At 39.0% G+C, this 21,596-nt stretch overlaps 1 protein-coding gene across 1 annotated transcript in view; it reads left to right on the top strand.

Moving 5' to 3' along the window:
• Positions 1-1,570: 1,570 nt before the first annotated feature.
• The window catches only part of LOC139539218 (asparagine--tRNA ligase, cytoplasmic-like), a 34,511-nt gene continuing 14,485 nt past the window's right edge, over positions 1,571-21,596 (top strand). The window contains exons 1-11 of the mRNA XM_071342112.1: positions 1,571-1,735; positions 2,939-3,021; positions 3,150-3,215; positions 3,331-3,423; positions 3,619-3,708; positions 3,837-3,915; positions 17,693-17,763; positions 17,944-18,030; positions 18,285-18,506; positions 19,939-20,138; positions 20,574-20,709. Coding sequence (XP_071198213.1) covers positions 1,702-1,735; positions 2,939-3,021; positions 3,150-3,215; positions 3,331-3,423; positions 3,619-3,708; positions 3,837-3,915; positions 17,693-17,763; positions 17,944-18,030; positions 18,285-18,506; positions 19,939-20,138; positions 20,574-20,709 — 1,161 coding nt within the window. The 5' untranslated portion in view covers positions 1,571-1,701. The remainder of the gene's footprint in view (positions 1,736-2,938; positions 3,022-3,149; positions 3,216-3,330; positions 3,424-3,618; positions 3,709-3,836; positions 3,916-17,692; positions 17,764-17,943; positions 18,031-18,284; positions 18,507-19,938; positions 20,139-20,573; positions 20,710-21,596) is intronic.

Below are 21,596 nucleotides of genomic sequence, written 5' to 3'. Positions count from 1 at the left end.
GACTCTTGGGCCTTTCAGAACAGGTGTGTATATATGCTGAGATCATGTGACAGATTGTGACACTTAGATTGCACACAGGTGGACTTTATTTAACTTATTATGTGACTTATGAAGGTAATTGGTTGCACCAGATCTTATTTAGGGGCTTCATAGCAAAGGGGGTGAATACATCTGCACGCACCACTTTTCCGTTTTTGTATTTTTTTAAACAACCTTTTTTAATTTCACTTCATCAATTTGGACTATTTTGTGTTTGTCCATTACACGAAATCCAAATAAAAAATATATTTAAATTATTGGTTGTAATGCAACAAAATAGGAAAAATGCCAAGGGGGATATATAAAAGGTTCCACAGTTGACAGTGCATGTCAGAGCAAAAACCAAGCCATGAGGTCGAAGGAATTGTGCGTAGAGCTCCGAGACAGGATTGTGTCGAGGTACAGACCTGGGGAAGGGTACCAAAAAATGTCTGCAGCATTGATGAAACTCCCCAAATACAGGTGTGCCAAGCTTGTAGCGTCCTACCTAAGAAGAATTGAGGCTGTAATCACTGCCAAAGGTGCTTCAACAAACTACTGAGTAAAGGGTCTGAATACTTATGTAAATGTGGTATTTCCCCAAAAAATTGGTACACATTTGCTAAAATCTCTAAACCTGTTTCTGCTTTGTCATTTTGGGGTATATTTATAAATGTTATAATAAGGCTGTAACGTAACAAAATGTGGAAAAGGTCAAGGGGTCTGAAATCTTTCTGAATGCACTGTACATACAGAGTGTACAAAACATTAGGAACACCTTCCTAATATTGAGTTGCACCCCCTTTTTGCCCTCAGATCAGCCTCAATTCATTGGGGTATGAACTCTACAATGTGTCAAAAGCAGTCCACAGGGATGCTGGCCCATGTTGACTCCAATGATTCCCACAGTTGTGTCAAATTGGCTGGATGTCCTTTGGGTGGTGGACCATTCTTGATACACACGGGAAACTGTTGACCGTAAAAAAACAACAACAGCGTTGCACTTCTTGACACAAACCGGTGCGCCTGGTACCTACTACCATACCTCGTTCAAAGACACAAATATATTTTGTCTTGCCCAATCTCCCTCTGAATGGCAAACATACAAAACATTTATTCAGATTTGCCCGTCAGTAGCTCCGAGAACAACCCTTACGAAAAAATATTGCAGTCAGAGGGTTGTATAACTGCATTTCTGCAATTACTGCTTCTAAAATACAACAGTCGACAGCAATTTTGAAACTGCAATCTTTTTTTTTTGTACGGGAAGTGAACCAAAGAACATTTTTTATTTAATTTAATGTATGGACATTAATGGGTTCAAATGGATTCTGCAACAATATATGCACGATGTAATGGATTGAATTAAATATGCATGAATCATATATAGCCTCATCATCTCTTAGCTTCATATATCTCTATGGTCCAATAACACACCAGATATGGTCCTTTCATCATGTCAGGGCGTGACTACAATGACTGTCAGGAACTGTGAACCAATCCGCGTTCAATTTACTGCACACTGTAACCAATCAACGTTCACGACCTTTTCGGAAGTTGTATGCGCAGATAATCATACGTGAGCACACAAACCAACGGGAGAAGCAAAGGCCGGTTCTTTTCAGTATTATTATTAGCTAGCTAGTATTTCATTAAAATATACAGATTTGATACAATTTCTACATGGATATGGCGGAGACGGCAACGAAACCTGCAGGTAAACTCATTGTGTAACGTTATGTAGCTAGCTACTATATATACAATGCTGAAATAATGTGTCAAGTGTTGCATCAGACCGGTGTTGCTAGTTAGCTTGCATACTTTAATTTTTTTTTTTTTAATTTAACCTTTATTTAACTAGGCAAGTCAGTTAAGAACAAATTATTATTTTACAATGACGGCCTACCCTGGCCAAACCCTCCCCTAACCCGGACGACGCTGGGCCAAGTGTGCACCGCCCTATGCGACTCCCAATCATGGCCGGTTGTGATACAGCCTGGGATCGAATCAGGGTCTGTAGGGACGCCTCTAGCACTGAGATGCAGAGCCTTAGACCGCTGCGCCACTCGGGAGCCCACCGGTAGCATAACCGTATCTTCACTGTCTAACTAGCTAAAAAAAAGCTAGTTAAGCATTTTGTTTGTTTTAGTGCCTTTTTCATTTCTGTCATACCTGTACCTAGCTGATATTCTCAACTCCACAATATGTACACACAGTGCGTTCGGAAAGTATTCAGACGGCTTGACTTTTACCACATTTTGTCACGTTACAGCCTTATTCTAAAGTTGAGTAAATATATTTCCCCCCCCTCATCAATATATACACAATACCGCATAATAACAAAGCAAAAAGCGAAAACAGGGTTTTAGAAGTTTAAGTACATCTCTGGCGAGACCAGAATATAGCTGTGCAGGGACGCTCCCCATCCAACAGAGCTTGAGAGGATCTGCAGGAAAGAATGGGAGAAACTTGCCAAATACAGGTGTGGTAAGCTTGTAGCATCATACCCAATAAGACTGGTGGCTGCCGAAGGTGCTTCAACAAAGTGCTTCGTAAAGGGTCTGAATACTTATGTAAATGTGATATTTCAGTTTTTTATATTTTAATAAATGTGCCAACATTAAAAATAAAGTTTTTGTCTTGTCATTATGGGGTATTGTGTGTTGATTGAGGAGGGAATACAATTTAATCAATTTTAGAATAGGGCTGTAACGTAACAAAATGTGGGAAAAGTCCAGGGGTCTGAATACTTTCCCAAAGCACTGTAGCTCCAACCTTTGAGTGGGTGAAATAGGCAACGTAGTGGGATGTCAAATATGGGATTTAGCATCGGGAATGATAACTGAACATGTCAAGCTAGGTTTAGAGGAAATGGCATTGCATGCAAGATCAAGTATTACAGTGCTTTCACTTTTTCCAGGTGAACTGTACGTGTCTGACAAAGAGGGAAATGACCAGGATGGCGACGGAACAGAACAGAAGCCTTTCAAGACCTCATTGAGGGTAAGAGGAATCAGTGTTGTCTGTTTGTTTTTCATTATTACACCCATTCAACAGAATTGATATGTCTACGATCCCCTTTAAATAAATCACAGTTAAGTGCAGTAACAACAGCTCTGTGGATTTCACAGGCATTGATATTTGCTGGAAAAGAACCATTCCCAACCATCTACGTGGATTCTCAGAAGGAGGGAGAGGTAGATAGTTACAACAAGCAATCAAAAATCAAGTCAAAACACAAACCCAGCAAAATCTGAAGATGTTTTCATTTTCTTTTCACTTACTGATTTTTGTTTCTCCTATTAATCTCAGCGTTGGGCAGTGATCTCCAAGACACAGAAGAAAAATGTGAAAAAGTTATTTGCCAGAGAGCAGATGAAGAGCGACTCCAAAGACAAAAAGGAGGTAATGGCACCCTATCCCCCCATATAGTGCGCTACCTCTGGTCAAAAGTAGTGCACTATGTAGGGAATAGGATGCACCATTATAATTATACACACTATTGTCTTCGGCCATAAACTGTACACTCACTGCTCACAGGTAGCAGTAGTGTATGTAAGAGGCAATTTATGTAAATGATTTTCAACTTTGATTTTGAAGGCAGAGGATTCTGAGAGACGAGAGAAGAACCTGGACGGAGCTAAGAAAGTCACCATTGAGAACGACTCCAGCCTTCCAGAGCCAAAAACGGTCAGATCCACTATATTCTCTTTAGTCAGCATCCTGTCAGAAACTCCTCATCTTTGGAAATAAGAGTGTAATTTTTTTGTCTTCCATTGTGTTTAAATATTGAAATTGAATCAACACTTTCCCAAAAGGTTAAAATCTATCAGTTGGAGCCTCTCCGGGGGGAGAGAGTGAAGGTGTTTGGCTGGGTGCACCGAATGAGAAAACAAGGTGAGGATTGTAGAAAGTCCAGTATGAAGGAAGATAGAGGTCGTTTTAGCGCTAGCTTAGCGCAAAGACTGGAAGTCAATGGGTACAGCTAGCTACCCACCAAAAATGTGTTCCGTGACCCAGAAAACAGAACTGAAAAGTTTCTGCAACACTGTGTACATAATGTTATGAACATGAATACTGTGTGATTCAAAACTTGTAAAAGTTGCACGTAATTTAAAAAAAAATCTTTAATCTAAGTTATGATATTTAGCATCGAAATCACAGCGCATCTTGGGTAATTTCCATAGCAACCTTGCTTACTTTTGTTGGACACTGGTCAGAACTATTTGTGCGTTCGGTGTTCGTCCTTGCATCAGCTCAAGCATCACGTGTTACCTTCACTGATGAACCCCGAAACGAGGAAATAAGTTTTAACCACATACAGTGGTTTTCTCAGTTAATATAAGACGTTCTGGCAGCTGCATTTCAGTGGAGGCTCCTCAGAGGAGGAAGGGGAGGACTATCATTTTGTAAAAAATCATTTTTATACTAAAAACTATACTAAAAATTATCATTTTTAAACTAAATATTTTCACATCACCAAATAATTGATTAAAACACAATGTTTTTCAATGAAAGTTCACAGTAGTCTCATCAGCACTTTGTAGGGTAGCAACATGGTGTAGCCGGAGGACAGCTAGCTTCCGTCCTCCTCTGGGTACATTGACTTAAATACAAAACCTTAGGAGGTTCATGGTTCTCATGTTTCTTCCATAGACTTACACAGTAATTATGACAACTTCCGGAGGACCACCTCCAACCTATCGGAGCTCTTGCAGCATTAACTGACATGTTGTCCACCCAATCAAAGGATCAGTGAATGAATGTAGTACTGAAAGCTACAGCTAGCTAGCACTGCAGTGTATAACATGTGGTGAGTAGTTGTTTTTTTTCCTACCCCTTTTTCGTGAAATCCAATTAGTAGTTAGTCTTTTCCCATCGCTGCAACTCTTGTACGGACTCGGGAGAGGCGAAGGTCGAGAGCCGTGCGTCTTCCGAAAACACGACCCTGCCAAGCCGCACTGCTTCTTGACACACTGCTTGCTTAACCCGGAAGCCAACCGCACCAATGTCTCAGAGGAAACACCATACAACTGGCGTCTGAAGTCAGCGTGCATGCACCCGGCCCGCCACAAGGAGTCGCTAGACCGCAATGGGACAAGAACATCCCGGCCGGCCAAACCCTTCCCCTAATCCGGACGACGCTGGGCCAATTGTTCGCTGCCTCATGGGTCTCCCGGTTGCGGCCGGCTGCAACACAGCCCGGGATCGAACCCAGGTCTGTAGTGATGCCTCTAGTACTGCAAAGCAGTGCCTTAGACCGCTGGGCCTCTTGGGAGGCCATGGTCACTTGGAATTTGACTCGTGGCCGCTGGTTTGGCGGTAATACGGTCACAGCAACAGCCCTAACGTTGACATGATCAGTCCAATCAAAGCTACTGTAGATCTAATGTGATTTGATGTAATTTTATCTGTGGCCAATGACCTTTGAGCCTTCTTGGATGGGCACTTCTAATGTAACTATGGCAGCACCCAAGGGGCTTGAATTTTTTAGCTCTCCCCATAGATTTTGCGGTGTCGTAGTGTCCCCTTGAGTGACAGAACACTGAGCCAATCACGGCGCAACTAGAGAACATTACAACCTCTACGCTCCGTATTTTCCCCTGTCTTCCCCACCACCACAGAAAGCACTGAGCTAGGATGAAACACCTGCATTTTTAAGCTGCCTTACTCAAGAAAGCAACATTGTTTGTATGCGGCTTTTTTAACTGAATTATAAAAATGTTTTACATTGTTTGCAAACTGATATGTGACACGTATTAATGTTGAAATAACATGCAAAACAGGCAGCAAAATGTTACATTTTTAATATTTATTTTTTAGCTAAACACAGAGATGCAAACCAGTTACCTTTTGGCAAAATTCACCGTTTTGAATCCAAAATAGTTAAAGTACTTGATTCAGGTTTTTTTTTGGGGGGGGGGTTCTAATATCCGTGTTTGGGTCACTAATGGCTGTAAGCGAACCAGTGATACATGTTTGAAGCAATTATGTCTGTAGCCAAGGCTCGAGCCTGCGCTCAGCCAGTCATTCACCTAACAGAATGTAGCACGCGACTGAAGAGACAACCAACTTGCTAGTTAGAGCATCAGCGCGCGCTCTGGAAGTCAGCGCAGAGTGGGAAGGCAGTTTTGATTGGGTGATGAAGCGTACTTCATGAGCTGTAACTGAAAAACTGGCATTTGGAAAGTTTGAGTTGAGGGAGTAAGTGTGGTGGGACAAGAATTGTTAGCAATGTTAAGTACTGTTATCTTGCTACAGTAGCTGGATCGAGTTATCTGTTAGCTAGCCAGAGAAATTTTGAGCAACATTATCTAACTTAGCTGATGAAATAATTGAGTTTATGGTGTGAATATTAGCTGGCTAACAAAGTTAGTCAGACCGCTAGCTAGCTGACGCTACAACATCAGATGAGGTAACATTATCTTGAGGAACCAATTAGCTACAGCGGTTCTTCCTTTAAAAAGTTGAAGTCTACTGCGGCTCAGCTTGCATGGTGCCGCAGAATTCTATGGCACTGTGCCAACCACTGGTACCATTAGTGGTAGTTGGTGCTAGTTTGACCACCAGAGGGCGTCTTTGAGAGGCATTTGATAGCCTTCAATAATGGCTGTACTAGAGAATTGAAAACTTTTTTTTGTAAGAACATTGTATATGGGACTGATTTTTTAAAGAAATTTTGCTTAATTAATTTGATTAATATTATGGTGTTTCTATTCCAAGGAAAACAAAAAAAACCCTGGGTTTCCATTAGGATGGAACGGGAAAATATGTCGCTGTACAACCAACGTGCCGGTCAGGAGTAGGCTACAGTACTGGGCTATTTAGCTAAAGAATCCCCGTGTTGTGCGGGCACGCGGGAGACCGGGGTTCAATTCCCTGCCGGGGAGGAAGGAGTAGGCTGTCCTTGTAAATAAGAATTTGTTCTTATTAACTGACTTGCTTAGTTAAATAAAGGTTACACTAAGAGCATAACATTTCTTAATGTTAAACTGAAATTGCAACCAATCACGGCCGGTTGTGATACAGCCAACCTAACTAAGAAATACATTCACCATGGGCTAGGTCCGTCTTCTGTGTGTGGCTCTGCAGCCCATTCTGTGCCCCCTGCCCTCGTGCCTTGAATCTTGTGCGCTTTCAGTGGATACAGCTGGAGAACTGCAAGGCAATCCCATTGTGTGCCACTCCTGAGCCATGACCAATATACAGTGGGGAGAACAAGTATTTGATACACTGCCGATTTTGCAGGTTTTCCTACTTACAAAGCATGTAGAGGTCTGTAATTTTTATCATAGGTACACTTCAACTGTGAGAGACGGAATCTAAAACAAAAATCCAGAAAATCACATTGTATGATTTTTTAATAATTAATTTGCATTTTATTGCATGACATAAGTATTTGATCACCTACCAACCAGTAAGAATTCCGGCTCTCACAGACCTGTTAGTTTTTCTTTAAGAAGCCCTCCTGTTCTCCACTCATTACCTGTATTAACTGCACCTGTTTGAACTCGTTACCTGTATAAAAGACACCTGTCCACACACAATCAAACAGATTCCAACCTCTCCACAATGGCCAAGACCAGAGAGCTGGGTAAGGACATCAGGGATAAAATTGTAGACCTGCACAAGGCTGGGATGGGCTACAGGACAATAGGCAAGCAGCTTGGTGAGAAGGAAACAACTGTTGGCGCAATTATTAGAAAATGGAAGAAGTTCAAGATGACGGTCAATCACCCTCGGTCCGGGGCTCCATGCAAGATTTCACCTCGTGGGGCATCAATGATCATGAGGAAGGTGAGGGATCAGCCCAGAACTACACGGCAGGACCTGGTCAATGACCTGAAGAGAGCTGGGACCACAGTCTCAAAGAAAACCATTAGTAACACACTACGCCGTCATGGATTAAAATCCTGCAGCGCACGCAAGGTCCCCCTGCTTAAGCCAGTGCATGTCCAGGCCTGTCTGAAGTTTGCCAATGACCATCTGGATGATCCAGAGGAGGAATGGGAGAAGGTCATGTGGTCTGATGAGACAAAAATAGAGCTTTTTGGTCTAACTCCACTCGCCGTGTTTGGAGGAAGAAGAAGTATGAGTACAACCCCAAGAACACCATCCCAACCGTGAAGCATGGAGGTGGAAACATCATTCTTTGGGGATGCTTTTCTGCAAAGGGGACAGGACGACTGCACCGTATTGAGGGGAGGATGGATGGGGCCATGTATCGCGAGATCTTGGCCAACAACCTCCTTCCCTCAGTAAGAGCATTGAAGATGGGTCGTGGCTGGGTCTTCCAGCATGACAACGACACGAAGCACACAGCCATGGCAACTAAGGAGTGGCTCCGTAAGAAGCATCTCAAGGTCCTGGAGTGGCCTAGCCAGTCTCCAGACCTGAACCCAATAGAAAATCTTTGGAGGGAGCTGAAAGTCCGTATTGCCCAGCGACAGCCCCGAAACCTGAAGGATCTGGAGAAGATCTGTAGGGAGGAGTGGGCCAAAATCCCTGCTGCAGTGTGTGCAAACCTAGTCAAGAACTACAGGAAACGTATGATCTCTGTAATTGCAAACCAAGGTTTCTGTACCAAATATGAAGTTCTGCTTTTCTGATGTATCAAATACTTATGTCATGCAATAAAATGCAAATTAATTACTTAAAAATCATACAATGTGATTTTCTGGATTTTTGTTTTAGATTCCGTCTCTCATAGTTGAAGTGTACCTATGATAAAAATTACAGACCTCTACATGCTTTGTAAGTAGGAAAACCTGCAAAATCGGCAGTGTATCAAATACTTGTTCTCCCCACTGTATATTGTCCTGATAATAACAGGGTTAATAATATATCTGTGAGAATATCCAAGGGGCTTTTATATCATTCTAAATTAATAATAATAATTGTTGTTTAAAAAAAATAACAATATTTTGGAGATGATTTTGTTTTCAAATAACGTAAACGAGCGAGGAAAAGGCCCTTCTTGAACATTGTTACTAATTCGTATTTAAAGCCAGTTTATTATTTAGAATAATTTATTTCTGTTTTTAGAGGGAGAGAAACCAAGCACCTACAGTCATCTCATGAGTCTCCCGGTCGAGACCGGCACAGATAGTGAACCAGCATCTGTAGCAACACAGCTTGCACTGCTATGCAGTGTCTTAGACTGTTGCGCCACTCAGGCGCTGTACAACGTGACCGGTCGGGAGTGGTCTACACTACTACAGGAAGAGCAAAAATAATCCTAACAAAATAAAATAATAAAAACCTTAGTGTAACAACAGTTTTAGTAAGTAATACTGAAGTTGTACACAATTATCAGTTTCTATTTAGGTTTATGTCGGCCATTCATTGTCAGTTAGAGACACAGTAGGACCCAAAAGCATAATCAGTGCTCTAACTCCCCCTTGTGGTGGTCTGGAGCAATGAAGTGGTGACGCAGGGCACTGTACTAAACCACAAATTACCTCTAAGTCCCGCAGCATAATCGCAAAACTTTTAGTGGAGCAACCACTATATAGTATTAACTGGTATACGACTTCTTGCCGATCCTCAAGCTATAACGTTAGTTGCTCTCTGGACCCTGGCAATCTGTGTGAAATGTTAACTAGTTAGCTAGCTAATGAACTAACTACTATCTATGAACTAATGTTTTCCCTTTGTGGTTAATTTTCTAAAATGAGAGAATTAAGTGAAAATGAGGCATTGCTTGTTAAACAAGTGGATTCAGGGATCAAGTGTAGCTGGACCTGCGGCCTGGTTTAAACTGGGCTTGGTTTAAGATGGATGCCGCTATAGAGGTGAAAGGAACACCACACACTTCCCCTCTTTCTCACTTTTACAAGACAACGGATAAAAAGGCCAGGTGTACTGTCTGCCTGAAAGAGATCAATTATGCCAACAAAGGGTATCATGCTCTGCTGGCACATTGTAGAACAGATGTCCCCAGGCAGAAAGTGTACAATGTAGTAATGTAGTAATGCAGTGTAGCCCAAAGTTATTGCTTTTGTTGTGTTGAACTTAACATACTGTTAAGTGAGGGGGAATTATTTAAAAAATTACTCAGTGAACGTTATGTTTTCACACATGTAGCCTTGTGCACTTAATCGATGTCTACTATAGGGGTCACTATAATAGAATACTAATGTCTACTATAGGGGTCACTATAATAGAATACTAATGTCTACTATAGGGGTCACTATAATAGAATACTAATGTCTACTATAGGGGTCACTATAATAGAATACTAATGTCTACTATAGGGGTCACTATAATAGAATACTAATGTCTACTATAGGGGTCACTATAATAGAATACTAATGTCTACTATAGGGGTCACTATAATAGAATACTAATGTCTACTATAGGGGTCACTATAATAGAATACTAATGTCTACTATAGGGGTCACTATAATAGAATACTAATGTCTACTATAGGGGTCACTATAATAGAATACTAATGTCTACTATAGGGGTCACTATAATAGAATACTAATGTCTACTATAGGGGTCACTATAATAGAATACTAATGTCTACTATAGGGGTCACTATAATAGAATACTAATGTCTACTATAGGGGTCACTATAATAGAATACTAATGTCTACTATAGGGGTCACTATAATAGAATACTAATGTCTACTATAGGGGTCACTATAATAGAATACTAATGTCTACTATAGGGGTCACTATAATAGAATACTAATGTCTACTATAGGGGTCACTATAATAGAATACTAATGTCTACTATAGGGGTCACTATAATAGAATACTAATGTCTACTATAGGGGTCACTATAATAGAATACTAATGTCTACTATAGGGGTCACTATAATAGAATACTAATGTCTACTATAGGGGTCACTATAATAGAATACTAATGTCTACTATAGGGGTCACTATAATAGAATACTAATGTCTACTATAGGGGTCACTATAATAGAATACTAATGTCTACTATAGGGGTCACTATAATAGAATACTAATGTCTACTATAGGGGTCACTATAATAGAATACTAATGTCTACTATAGGGGTCACTATAATAGAATACTAATGTCTACTATAGGGGTCACTATAATAGAATACTAATGTCTACTATAGGGGTCACTATAATAGAATACTAATGTCTACTATAGGGGTCACTATAATAGAATACTAATGTCTACTATAGGGGTCACTATAATAGAATACTAATGTCTACTATAGGGGTCACTATAATAGAATACTAATGTCTACTATAGGGGTCACTATAATAGAATACTAATGTCTACTATAGGGGTCACTATAATAGAATACTAATGTCTACTATAGGGGTCACTATAATAGAATACTAATGTCTACTATAGGGGTCACTATAATAGAATACTAATGTCTACTATAGGGGTCACTATAATAGAATACTAATGTCTACTATAGGGGTCACTATAATAGAATACTAATGTCTACTATAGGGGTCACTATAATAGAATACTAATGTCTACTATAGGGGTCACTATAATAGAATACTAATGTCTACTATAGGGGTCACTATAATAGAATACTAATGTCTACTATAGGGGTCACTATAATAGAATACTAATGTCTACTATAGGGGTCACTATAATAGAATACTAATGTCTACTATAGGGGTCACTATAATAGAATACTAATGTCTACTATAGGGGTCACTATAATAGAATACTAATGTCTACTATAGGGGTCACTATAATAGAATACTAATGTCTACTATAGGGGTCACTATAATAGAATACTAATGTCTACTATAGGGGTCACTATAATAGAATACTAATGTCTACTATAGGGGTCACTATAATAGAATACTAATGTCTACTATAGGGGTCACTATAATAGAATACTAATGTCTACTATAGGGGTCACTATAATAGAATACTAATGTCTACTATAGGGGTCACTATAATAGAATACTAATGTCTACTATAGGGGTCACTATAATAGAATACTAATGTCTACTATAGGGGTCACTATAATAGAATACTAATGTCTACTATAGGGGTCACTATAATAGAATACTAATGTCTACTATAGGGGTCACTATAATAGAATACTAATGTCTACTATAGGGGTCACTATAATAGAATACTAATGTCTACTATAGGGGTCACTATAATAGAATACTAATGTCTACTATAGGGGTCACTATAATAGAATACTAATGTCTACTATAGGGGTCACTATAATAGAATACTAATGTCTACTATAGGGGTCACTATAATAGAATACTAATGTCTACTATAGGGGTCACTATAATAGAATACTAATGTCTACTATAGGGGTCACTATAATAGAATACTAATGTCTACTATAGGGGTCACTATAATAGAATACTAATGTCTACTATAGGGGTCACTATAATAGAATACTAATGTCTACTATAGGGGTCACTATAATAGAATACTAATGTCTACTATAGGGGTCACTATAATAGAATACTAATGTCTACTATAGGGGTCACTATAATAGAATACTAATGTCTACTATAGGGGTCACTATAATAGAATACTAATGTCTACTATAGGGGTCACTATAATAGAATACTAATGTCTACTATAGGGGTCACTATAATAGAATACTAATGTCTACTATAGGGGTCACTATAATAGAATACTAATGTCTACTATAGGGGTCACTATAATAGAATACTAATGTCTACTATAGGGGTCACTATAATAGAATACTAATGTCTACTATAGGGGTCACTATAATAGAATACTAATGTCTACTATAGGGGTCACTATAATAGAATACTAATGTCTACTATAGGGGTCACTATAATAGAATACTAATGTCTACTATAGGGGTCACTATAATAGAATACTAATGTCTACTATAGGGGTCACTATAATAGAATACTAATGTCTACTATAGGGGTCACTATAATAGAATACTAATGTCTACTATAGGGGTCACTATAATAGAATACTAATGTCTACTATAGGGGTCACTATAATAGAATACTAATGTCTACTATAGGGGTCACTATAATAGAATACTAATGTCTACTATAGGGGTCACTATAATAGAATACTAATGTCTACTATAGGGGTCACTATAATAGAATACTAATGTCTACTATAGGGGTCACTATAATAGAATACTAATGTCTACTATAGGGGTCACTATAATAGAATACTAATGTCTACTATAGGGGTCACTATAATAGAATACTAATGTCTACTATAGGGGTCACTATAATAGAATACTAATGTCTACTATAGGGGTCACTATAATAGAATACTAATGTCTACTATAGGGGTCACTATAATAGAATACTAATGTCTACTATAGGGGTCACTATAATAGAATACTAATGTCTACTATAGGGGTCACTATAATAGAATACTAATGTCTACTATAGGGGTCACTATAATAGAATACTAATGTCTACTATAGGGGTCACTATAATAGAATACTAATGTCTACTATAGGGGTCACTATAATAGAATACTAATGTCTACTATAGGGGTCACTATAATAGAATACTAATGTCTACTATAGGGGTCACTATAATAGAATACTAATGTCTACTATAGGGGTCACTATAATAGAATACTAATGTCTACTATAGGGGTCACTATAATAGAATACTAATGTCTACTATAGGGGTCACTATAATAGAATACTAATGTCTACTATAGGGGTCACTATAATAGAATACTAATGTCTACTATAGGGGTCACTATAATAGAATACTAATGTCTACTATAGGGGTCACTATAATAGAATACTAATGTCTACTATAGGGGTCACTATAATAGAATACTAATGTCTACTATAGGGGTCACTATAATAGAATACTAATGTCTACTATAGGGGTCACTATAATAGAATACTAATGTCTACTATAGGGGTCACTATAATAGAATACTAATGTCTACTATAGGGGTCACTATAATAGAATACTAATGTCTACTATAGGGGTCACTATAATAGAATACTAATGTCTACTATAGGGGTCACTATAATAGAATACTAATGTCTACTATAGGGGTCACTATAATAGAATACTAATGTCTACTATAGGGGTCACTATAATAGAATACTAATGTCTACTATAGGGGTCACTATAATAGAATACTAATGTCTACTATAGGGGTCACTATAATAGAATACTAATGTCTACTATAGGGGTCACTATAATAGAATACTAATGTCTACTATAGGGGTCACTATAATAGAATACTAATGTCTACTATAGGGGTCACTATAATAGAATACTAATGTCTACTATAGGGGTCACTATAATAGAATACTAATGTCTACTATAGGGGTCACTATAATAGAATACTAATGTCTACTATAGGGGTCACTATAATAGAATACTAATGTCTACTATAGGGGTCACTATAATAGAATACTAATGTCTACTATAGGGGTCACTATAATAGAATACTAATGTCTACTATAGGGGTCACTATAATAGAATACTAATGTCTACTATAGGGGTCACTATAATAGAATACTAATGTCTACTATAGGGGTCACTATAATAGAATACTAATGTCTACTATAGGGGTCACTATAATAGAATACTAATGTCTACTATAGGGGTCACTATAATAGAATACTAATGTCTACTATAGGGGTCACTATAATAGAATACTAATGTCTACTATAGGGGTCACTATAATAGAATACTAATGTCTACTATAGGGGTCACTATAATAGAATACTAATGTCTACTATAGGGGTCACTATAATAGAATACTAATGTCTACTATAGGGGTCACTATAATAGAATACTAATGTCTACTATAGGGGTCACTATAATAGAATACTAATGTCTACTATAGGGGTCACTATAATAGAATACTAATGTCTACTATAGGGGTCACTATAATAGAATACTAATGTCTACTATAGGGGTCACTATAATAGAATACTAATGTCTACTATAGGGGTCACTATAATAGAATACTAATGTCTACTATAGGGGTCACTATAATAGAATACTAATGTCTACTATAGGGGTCACTATAATAGAATACTAATGTCTACTATAGGGGTCACTATAATAGAATACTAATGTCTACTATAGGGGTCACTATAATAGAATACTAATGTCTACTATAGGGGTCACTATAATAGAATACTAATGTCTACTATAGGGGTCACTATAATAGAATACTAATGTCTACTATAGGGGTCACTATAATAGAATACTAATGTCTACTATAGGGGTCACTATAATAGAATACTAATGTCTACTATAGGGGTCACTATAATAGAATACTTGTTTGTTTCATTCTATTTCTACTTTGAGATGTTTTTTTCCCCAAGTCTATTATAAAGGCTGTCGTGGTAACGAGCGTTCTATTATAAAGGCTGTCGTGGTAACGAGCGTTCTATTATAAAGGCTGTCGTGGTAACGAGCGTTCTATTATAAAGGCTGTCGTGGTAACGAGCGTTCTATTATAAAGGCTGTCGTGGTAACAAGCGTTCTATTATAAAGGCTGTCGTGGTAACAAGCGTTCTATTATAAAGGCTGTCGTGGTAACAAGCGTTCTATTATAAAGGCTGTCGTGGTAACAAGCGTTCTATTATAAAGGCTGTCGTGGTAACAAGCGTTCTATTATAAAGGCTGTCGTGGTAACGAGCGTTCTATTATAAAGGCTGTCGTGGTAACGAGCGTTCTTTTATAAAGGCTGTCGTGGTAACGAGCGTTCTGTTATAAAGGCTGTCGTGGTAACGAGCGTTCTATTATAAAGGCTGTCGTGGTAACGAGCGTTCTATTATAAAGGCTGTCGTGGTAACGAACGTTCTTTTATAAAGGCTGTCGTGGTAACGAACGTTCTTTTATAAAGGCTGTCATGGTAACAAGCGTTCTATTATAAAGGCTGTCGTGGTAACAAGCGTTCTATTATAAAGGCTGTCGTGGTAACAAGCGTTCTATTATAAAGGCTGTCGTGGTAACAAGCGTTCTGTTATAAAGGCTGTCGTGGTAACAAGCGTTCTATTATAAAGGCTGTCGTGGTAACAAGCGTTCTGTTATAAAGGCTGTCGTGGTAACAAGCGTTCTATTAAAAAGGCTGTCGTGGTAACAAGCGTTCTATTATAAAGGCTGTCGTGGTAACAAGCGTTCTATTATAAAGGCTGTCGTGGTAACAAGCGTTCTATTATAAAGGCTGTCGTGGTAACAAGCGTTCTATTATAAAGGCTGTCGTGGTAACGAACGTTCTATTATAAAGGCTGTCGTGGTAACGAACGTTCTATTATAAAGGCTGTCGTGGTAACGAACGTTCTATTATAAAGGCTGTCGTGGTAACGAACGTTCTATTATAAAGGCTGTCATGGCTAACTGCAATATTAATGTATTGTTTTTTTTCTCTGGGAAACAAATAACATTGGATTGCTTTCCTTAATGTTTTGCTACGAGTTTGGTTCACATTAACCACTTTTTATTTTACACACAGAGACTGATCCTGTAGATCATAATCTTTGTTGTTTAATTAGTACACAGTTAAAACCTGCATTTCAATGTAGCCTAAATGCTACATGCTGTAATGTAGCCTAAATGCTACATGCAATAATGTAGCCTAAATGCTACATGCAATAATGTAGCCTAAATGCTACATGCAATAATGTAGCCTAAATGCTACATGCAATAATGTAGCCTAAATGCTACATGCAATAATGTAGCCTAAATGCTACATGCAATAATGTAGCCTAAATGCTACATGCTGTAATGTAGCCTAAATGCTACATGCTGTAATGTAGCCTAAATGCTACATGCTGTAATGTAGCCTAAATGCTACATGCAGTAATGTAGCCTAAATGCTACATGCAGTAATGTAGCCTAAATGCTACATGCAGTAATGTAGCCTAAATGCTACATGCTATAATGTAGCCTAAATCAAGTCTAGGCCTATTATTTTGCTCGATCGCATGGAGGCAACTCTAAAACGAAGCAGAGTGAAGGTAGGAACCTGGTTCAAAAAAGCATGGGCTTGGGCTCTGTTTCAAAATATCACTTTTATATGGTTGGGAAAAATATTATTTTGTATTTTTATTATATTCTTACTATAAAATGTGTGTTGACTGTGATCTGGGTAGCCTACTTACTGTAAGTGTGTCTTGTTAGTAGTTTTGTTCATTCAAAAACAACGATGTCGAACTCATACCGGTCATTTTATAATATTTTAATTAATGTGCAACTTTTAACAAGTTTTGAACCACACTGTGTTTATATTCATAACATTCTATATGTGATGATTAAACTTTGAAGTTTTGTTTCCTGGGTCACGGATAGCCTTTTCTGAAGCCTTTTTTTTGGGGTGGTTGACCTTGGGACTTATATAACATGGACGTTGTTTTCTATCAGAATACGCTCAGGATTCTAATGCGTTGTACAGTCCCTAACCCTAACCCCTGACCCTAACCCTAACCAACACCATCTAGGGTTCCTGTTTACTTTGTATGATGCACTACAGACTTACTTAGGCTATTTATATTTTAGTTTTTATTTATTTATTTTTGTAATCCTTTTTTTTTTTTTATGAGGTAGATCGGCTTAAATATTGCAGGTAGATTGTAGCTTCCATCAATGTAATTGTCTGTATCACTTCCACAATCCCTCATATTTTTATATTTAAAAAAATATATTTTGTAGTTCTTTGCATGAATGAGAGAGGCTTATAGCGTGTTTGCTATTCTCTTGCTAGGAAAGAACCTGCTGTTCATCGTGCTGAGAGATGGAACTGGTTTCCTGCAGTGTGTTCTCAACGATAAATTGGTACTTTTTTTCCCCTTTTTTTTCGCTCTCTTTTAAAACTCAATTCTGTTAAAAAAATATAAAAAAATACGACAAAAATGTAATGATATACATTTTTTTTATGACCCCACTTTTATTTTTTTAATTTTCTCCTCTTATTCATTTGTAATATCTTTTTGGCCCTTTGTCACTGTTTTATAGTGTCAGTGCTACAATGCCTTGGTGCTGTCCACTGAAAGCACAGTGGCTCTGTATGGGACAGTGAAAGAAGTACCAGAAGGAAAACAGGTAAACATTCCTCCAAATAATATACATTATTGTTTCAAGTTTAGCATACACATATATGGTCATGTTTCCCAGACCCAGATTAAGCATAATCTTTGACATGTTCAATGAAAAATCTCCAATCTATTTTTTTGTTGTTGTCCGTGACTAGGCTTAAACTGTGTCCCAGGGGAAGGAAATCGGTCCCAATTAGTATTACATTTTAATGAATTATAATAACGTTGTTATGCCTTGCCTGTCTTCTCCTCCTCCACTAGGCCCCTGGAGGTCATGAGCTGACCTGTGACTTCTGGGAGCTGGTGGGTCTGGCGCCGGCTGGAGGCGCTGACAACCTGCTGAATGAGGAGTCCGATGTGGACGTTCAGCTCAACAACAGACACATGATGATCCGTGGGGAGAACGTGTCCAAGATCCTCCGGGTCCGCTCCACTGTCACACAGTGCTTCAGGGACCACTTCTTCAACCGCGGATACCATGAGGTACGGTAAAAAGTAGCTTCAACCGCGGATACCATGAGGTACGGTAAAAAGTAGTACCTATCCACATAGATACAACAGGATGGAGATTCTATTTAACATATGGGTACATCACAATCTTTCCATGTTTCTGATCTCTTTTTATAGTATATATATATACTGTAATGTCCATCACCTGCTGTCTTTGGGTTCTTATTGCTATTGCTGATTTTATAGATTAGGTTTGAATCATGAATAATTCTATATTGTCATCCTTGTGCATGTTTAAACATCTTTGTGACTTATTTAATAATATATCGTCTTAAGGATCTCTACAGATCGGTGTCCCACCCTCGGGACGGTTGAGCTAACGTGCGCTAATGCGATTAGCATGACGTTGTAAGTAACAAGAACATTTCCCAGGACATAGACATATCTGATATTGGCAGAAAGCTTAAATTCTTGTTAATCTAACTGCAGTCCAATTTACAGTAGCTATTACAGTGAAAATCAAATCAAATTTTATTTGTCACATACACATGGTTAGCAGATGTTAATGCGAGTGTAGCGAAATGCTTGTGCTTCTAGTTCCGACAATGCAGTAATAACAACAAGTAATCTAACCTAACAATTCCACAACTACTACCTTATACACACAAGTGTAAAGGGATAAAGAATATGTACATAAAGATATATGAATGAGTGATGGGAACAGAACGGCATAGGCAAGATGCAGTAGATGGTAGCGAGTACAGTATATACATATGAGATGAGTAATGTAGGGTATGTAAACATAAAAGTGCATAGTTTAAAGTGGCTAGTGATACATGTATTACATAAAGAAAACATACCATGCTATTGTTTGAGAGTGCACAATTATGTACTTGAAAATGTATATATTGACCAATTAGGCAGACTTGATATAACATGTTGAACAGAAATGCAATGGTTCATTGGATCAGTCTAAAACTTTGCACATACTGCTGCCATCTAGTGGCCAAAACCTAAATTGAGCCTTGGGTCCTAAATCAGATTATGGCCTTTCTCTTGCATTTCAAAGATGATGGTACAAAAAAATACAAAAAGAAAAAAACATGTATATTTTACCAGATCTAATGTGTTATATTCTCCTGCATTAATTTCACATTCCCACAAACTGGTTGCTGATGGTTGCTGATAATGAGCCTCTGTATGCCTATGTAAATATTCCATTAAAAAATCTGCCGTTTCCAGCTACAATAGTCATTTACAACATTAATAATGTCTGCACTGCATTTCAGATCATTTTTATGTTATTTTAATGGACCAAAAAAAAATGCTTTTCTTTCAAAAACAAGGACATTTCTAGGTGACCCCAAACTTTTGAACGGTAGTGTATATGTATAGAATGATCTCTTTTGTAAATGTAAAGCCATTCTAAAGCTATGTTTTTTTGTGTGTGTTTGTTTTCCCACAGATCACCCCACCCACCCTGGTGCAGACCCAGGTGGAGGGAGGTTCCACCTTGTTCAACCTGAACTACTTTGGGGAAGAGGCGTTCCTGACCCAGTCCTCTCAGCTCTACCTGGAGACCTGTATCCCTGCCCTGGGAGACACCTTCTGTATCGCTCAGTCCTACCGCGCTGAGCAGTCGCGCACCCGTAGGCACCTGTCTGAGTGAGTAGTAGTACTGGAATGGATGGGAGGTATTCATTAATTGGCCTTTCTAGGGAGTTTTTCCTAGCCACCGTGCTTCTACACCTGCATTGCTTGCTGTTTGGGGTTTTAGGCTGGGTTTCTGTACAGCACTTCGAGATATTAGCTGATGTACGAAGGGCTATATAAAATAAACTTGATTTGATTTGATTAAGGCACCCAATGTGCACTATAGCATGGAGGGAATAACTGAACTTGTACAATAAGAAACAATCACTTTTTTTGTTTTCCGATGCAAAGTTTTTCAATTGCGTTCGCTAATGAACGTGACCCAGTGCAATGTATTAGTATTCTGATGGCAAATACCTTCATTCTACAGGATATTCTCAGGAAATCCTCGAGTTCTGTTTGTTTACCATAGTACGACCGACCCTATGTTCCTCCCTTCCTCTGTAGGTACACTCACATAGAGGCAGAGTGCCCCTTCATGACCTATGAGGACCTACTGAGCAGGCTGGAAGATCTGGTGTGTGATGTGGTGGACAGAGTCCTGAAGTCTCCTGCTGCTTCTCTACTCTACCAAGTCAACCCTGTACGTCTGAGGTTTTATAAGGAGCTCTTTGCAGCTATTCTCTCTCTCTCTCTCTCTCTCTCTCTCTCTCTCTCTCTCTCTCTCTCTCTCTCTCTCTCTCTCTCTCTCTCTCTCTCTCTCACAAATGGTATTTGTCACATGCTTTGTAGATAGCAGGTATAGACTAACAGTGAAATACTTACGGGTCCTTTTTCAACAATGCCTAAGTTAATGATGAGATGAAATAATAACAGAAATAAGGACATGAGGAATAAATACAATGAATAACAATAGTGAGTTAAAAATGAGATATTTATACAGGAAGTAACAGTACCGAGTCGATGTGCAGGGGTACGAGGTAGATATAGGTAAGGAATGGATAATAAACAGTAGCAGCAGCGTATGTGGCGAGTGGGAAAGTGTGTGTGGCGTCAGTATTCGAGAGTGTATGTAGTGTGTGTGTGTTGGGGCGGGGGTGTGTTGGGGCGGGGGTGTGTGGGTAGGGCCCAGTGTGTGGGTAGGGCCCAGTGTGTGGGTAGGGCCCAGTGTGTGGGTAGGGCCCAGTGTGTGGGTAGGGCCTAGTGTGTGGGTAGGGCCCAGTGTGGGGGTAGGGCCCAGTGTGTGTGCGGGTAGGGCCCAGTGTGTGTGCGGGTAGGGCCCAGTGTGTGTGCGGGTAGGGCCCAGTGTGTGTGCGGGTAGGAACCAGTGTGTGTGCGGGTAGGGCCCAGTGTGGGTAGGGCCCAGTGTGTGTGTGGGTAGGGCCTAGTGTGTGTGTGGGTAGGGCCTAGTGTGTGGGTAGGGCCCAGTGTGGGTAGGGACCAGTGTGTGTGTGGGTAGGGCCTAGTGTGTGGGTAGGGCCTAGTGTGTGTGTGTGTGGGTAGGGCCCAGTGTGTGGGTAGGGCCTAGTG

The sequence above is a fragment of the Salvelinus alpinus genome, chromosome 1, assembly GCF_045679555.1.
Source record: "Salvelinus alpinus chromosome 1, SLU_Salpinus.1, whole genome shotgun sequence".
Lineage (NCBI taxonomy): Eukaryota > Metazoa > Chordata > Actinopteri > Salmoniformes > Salmonidae > Salvelinus > Salvelinus alpinus.
Note: the sequence above shows the minus strand (reverse complement) of the source record. Positions and strands in the feature narration are given on the sequence as shown.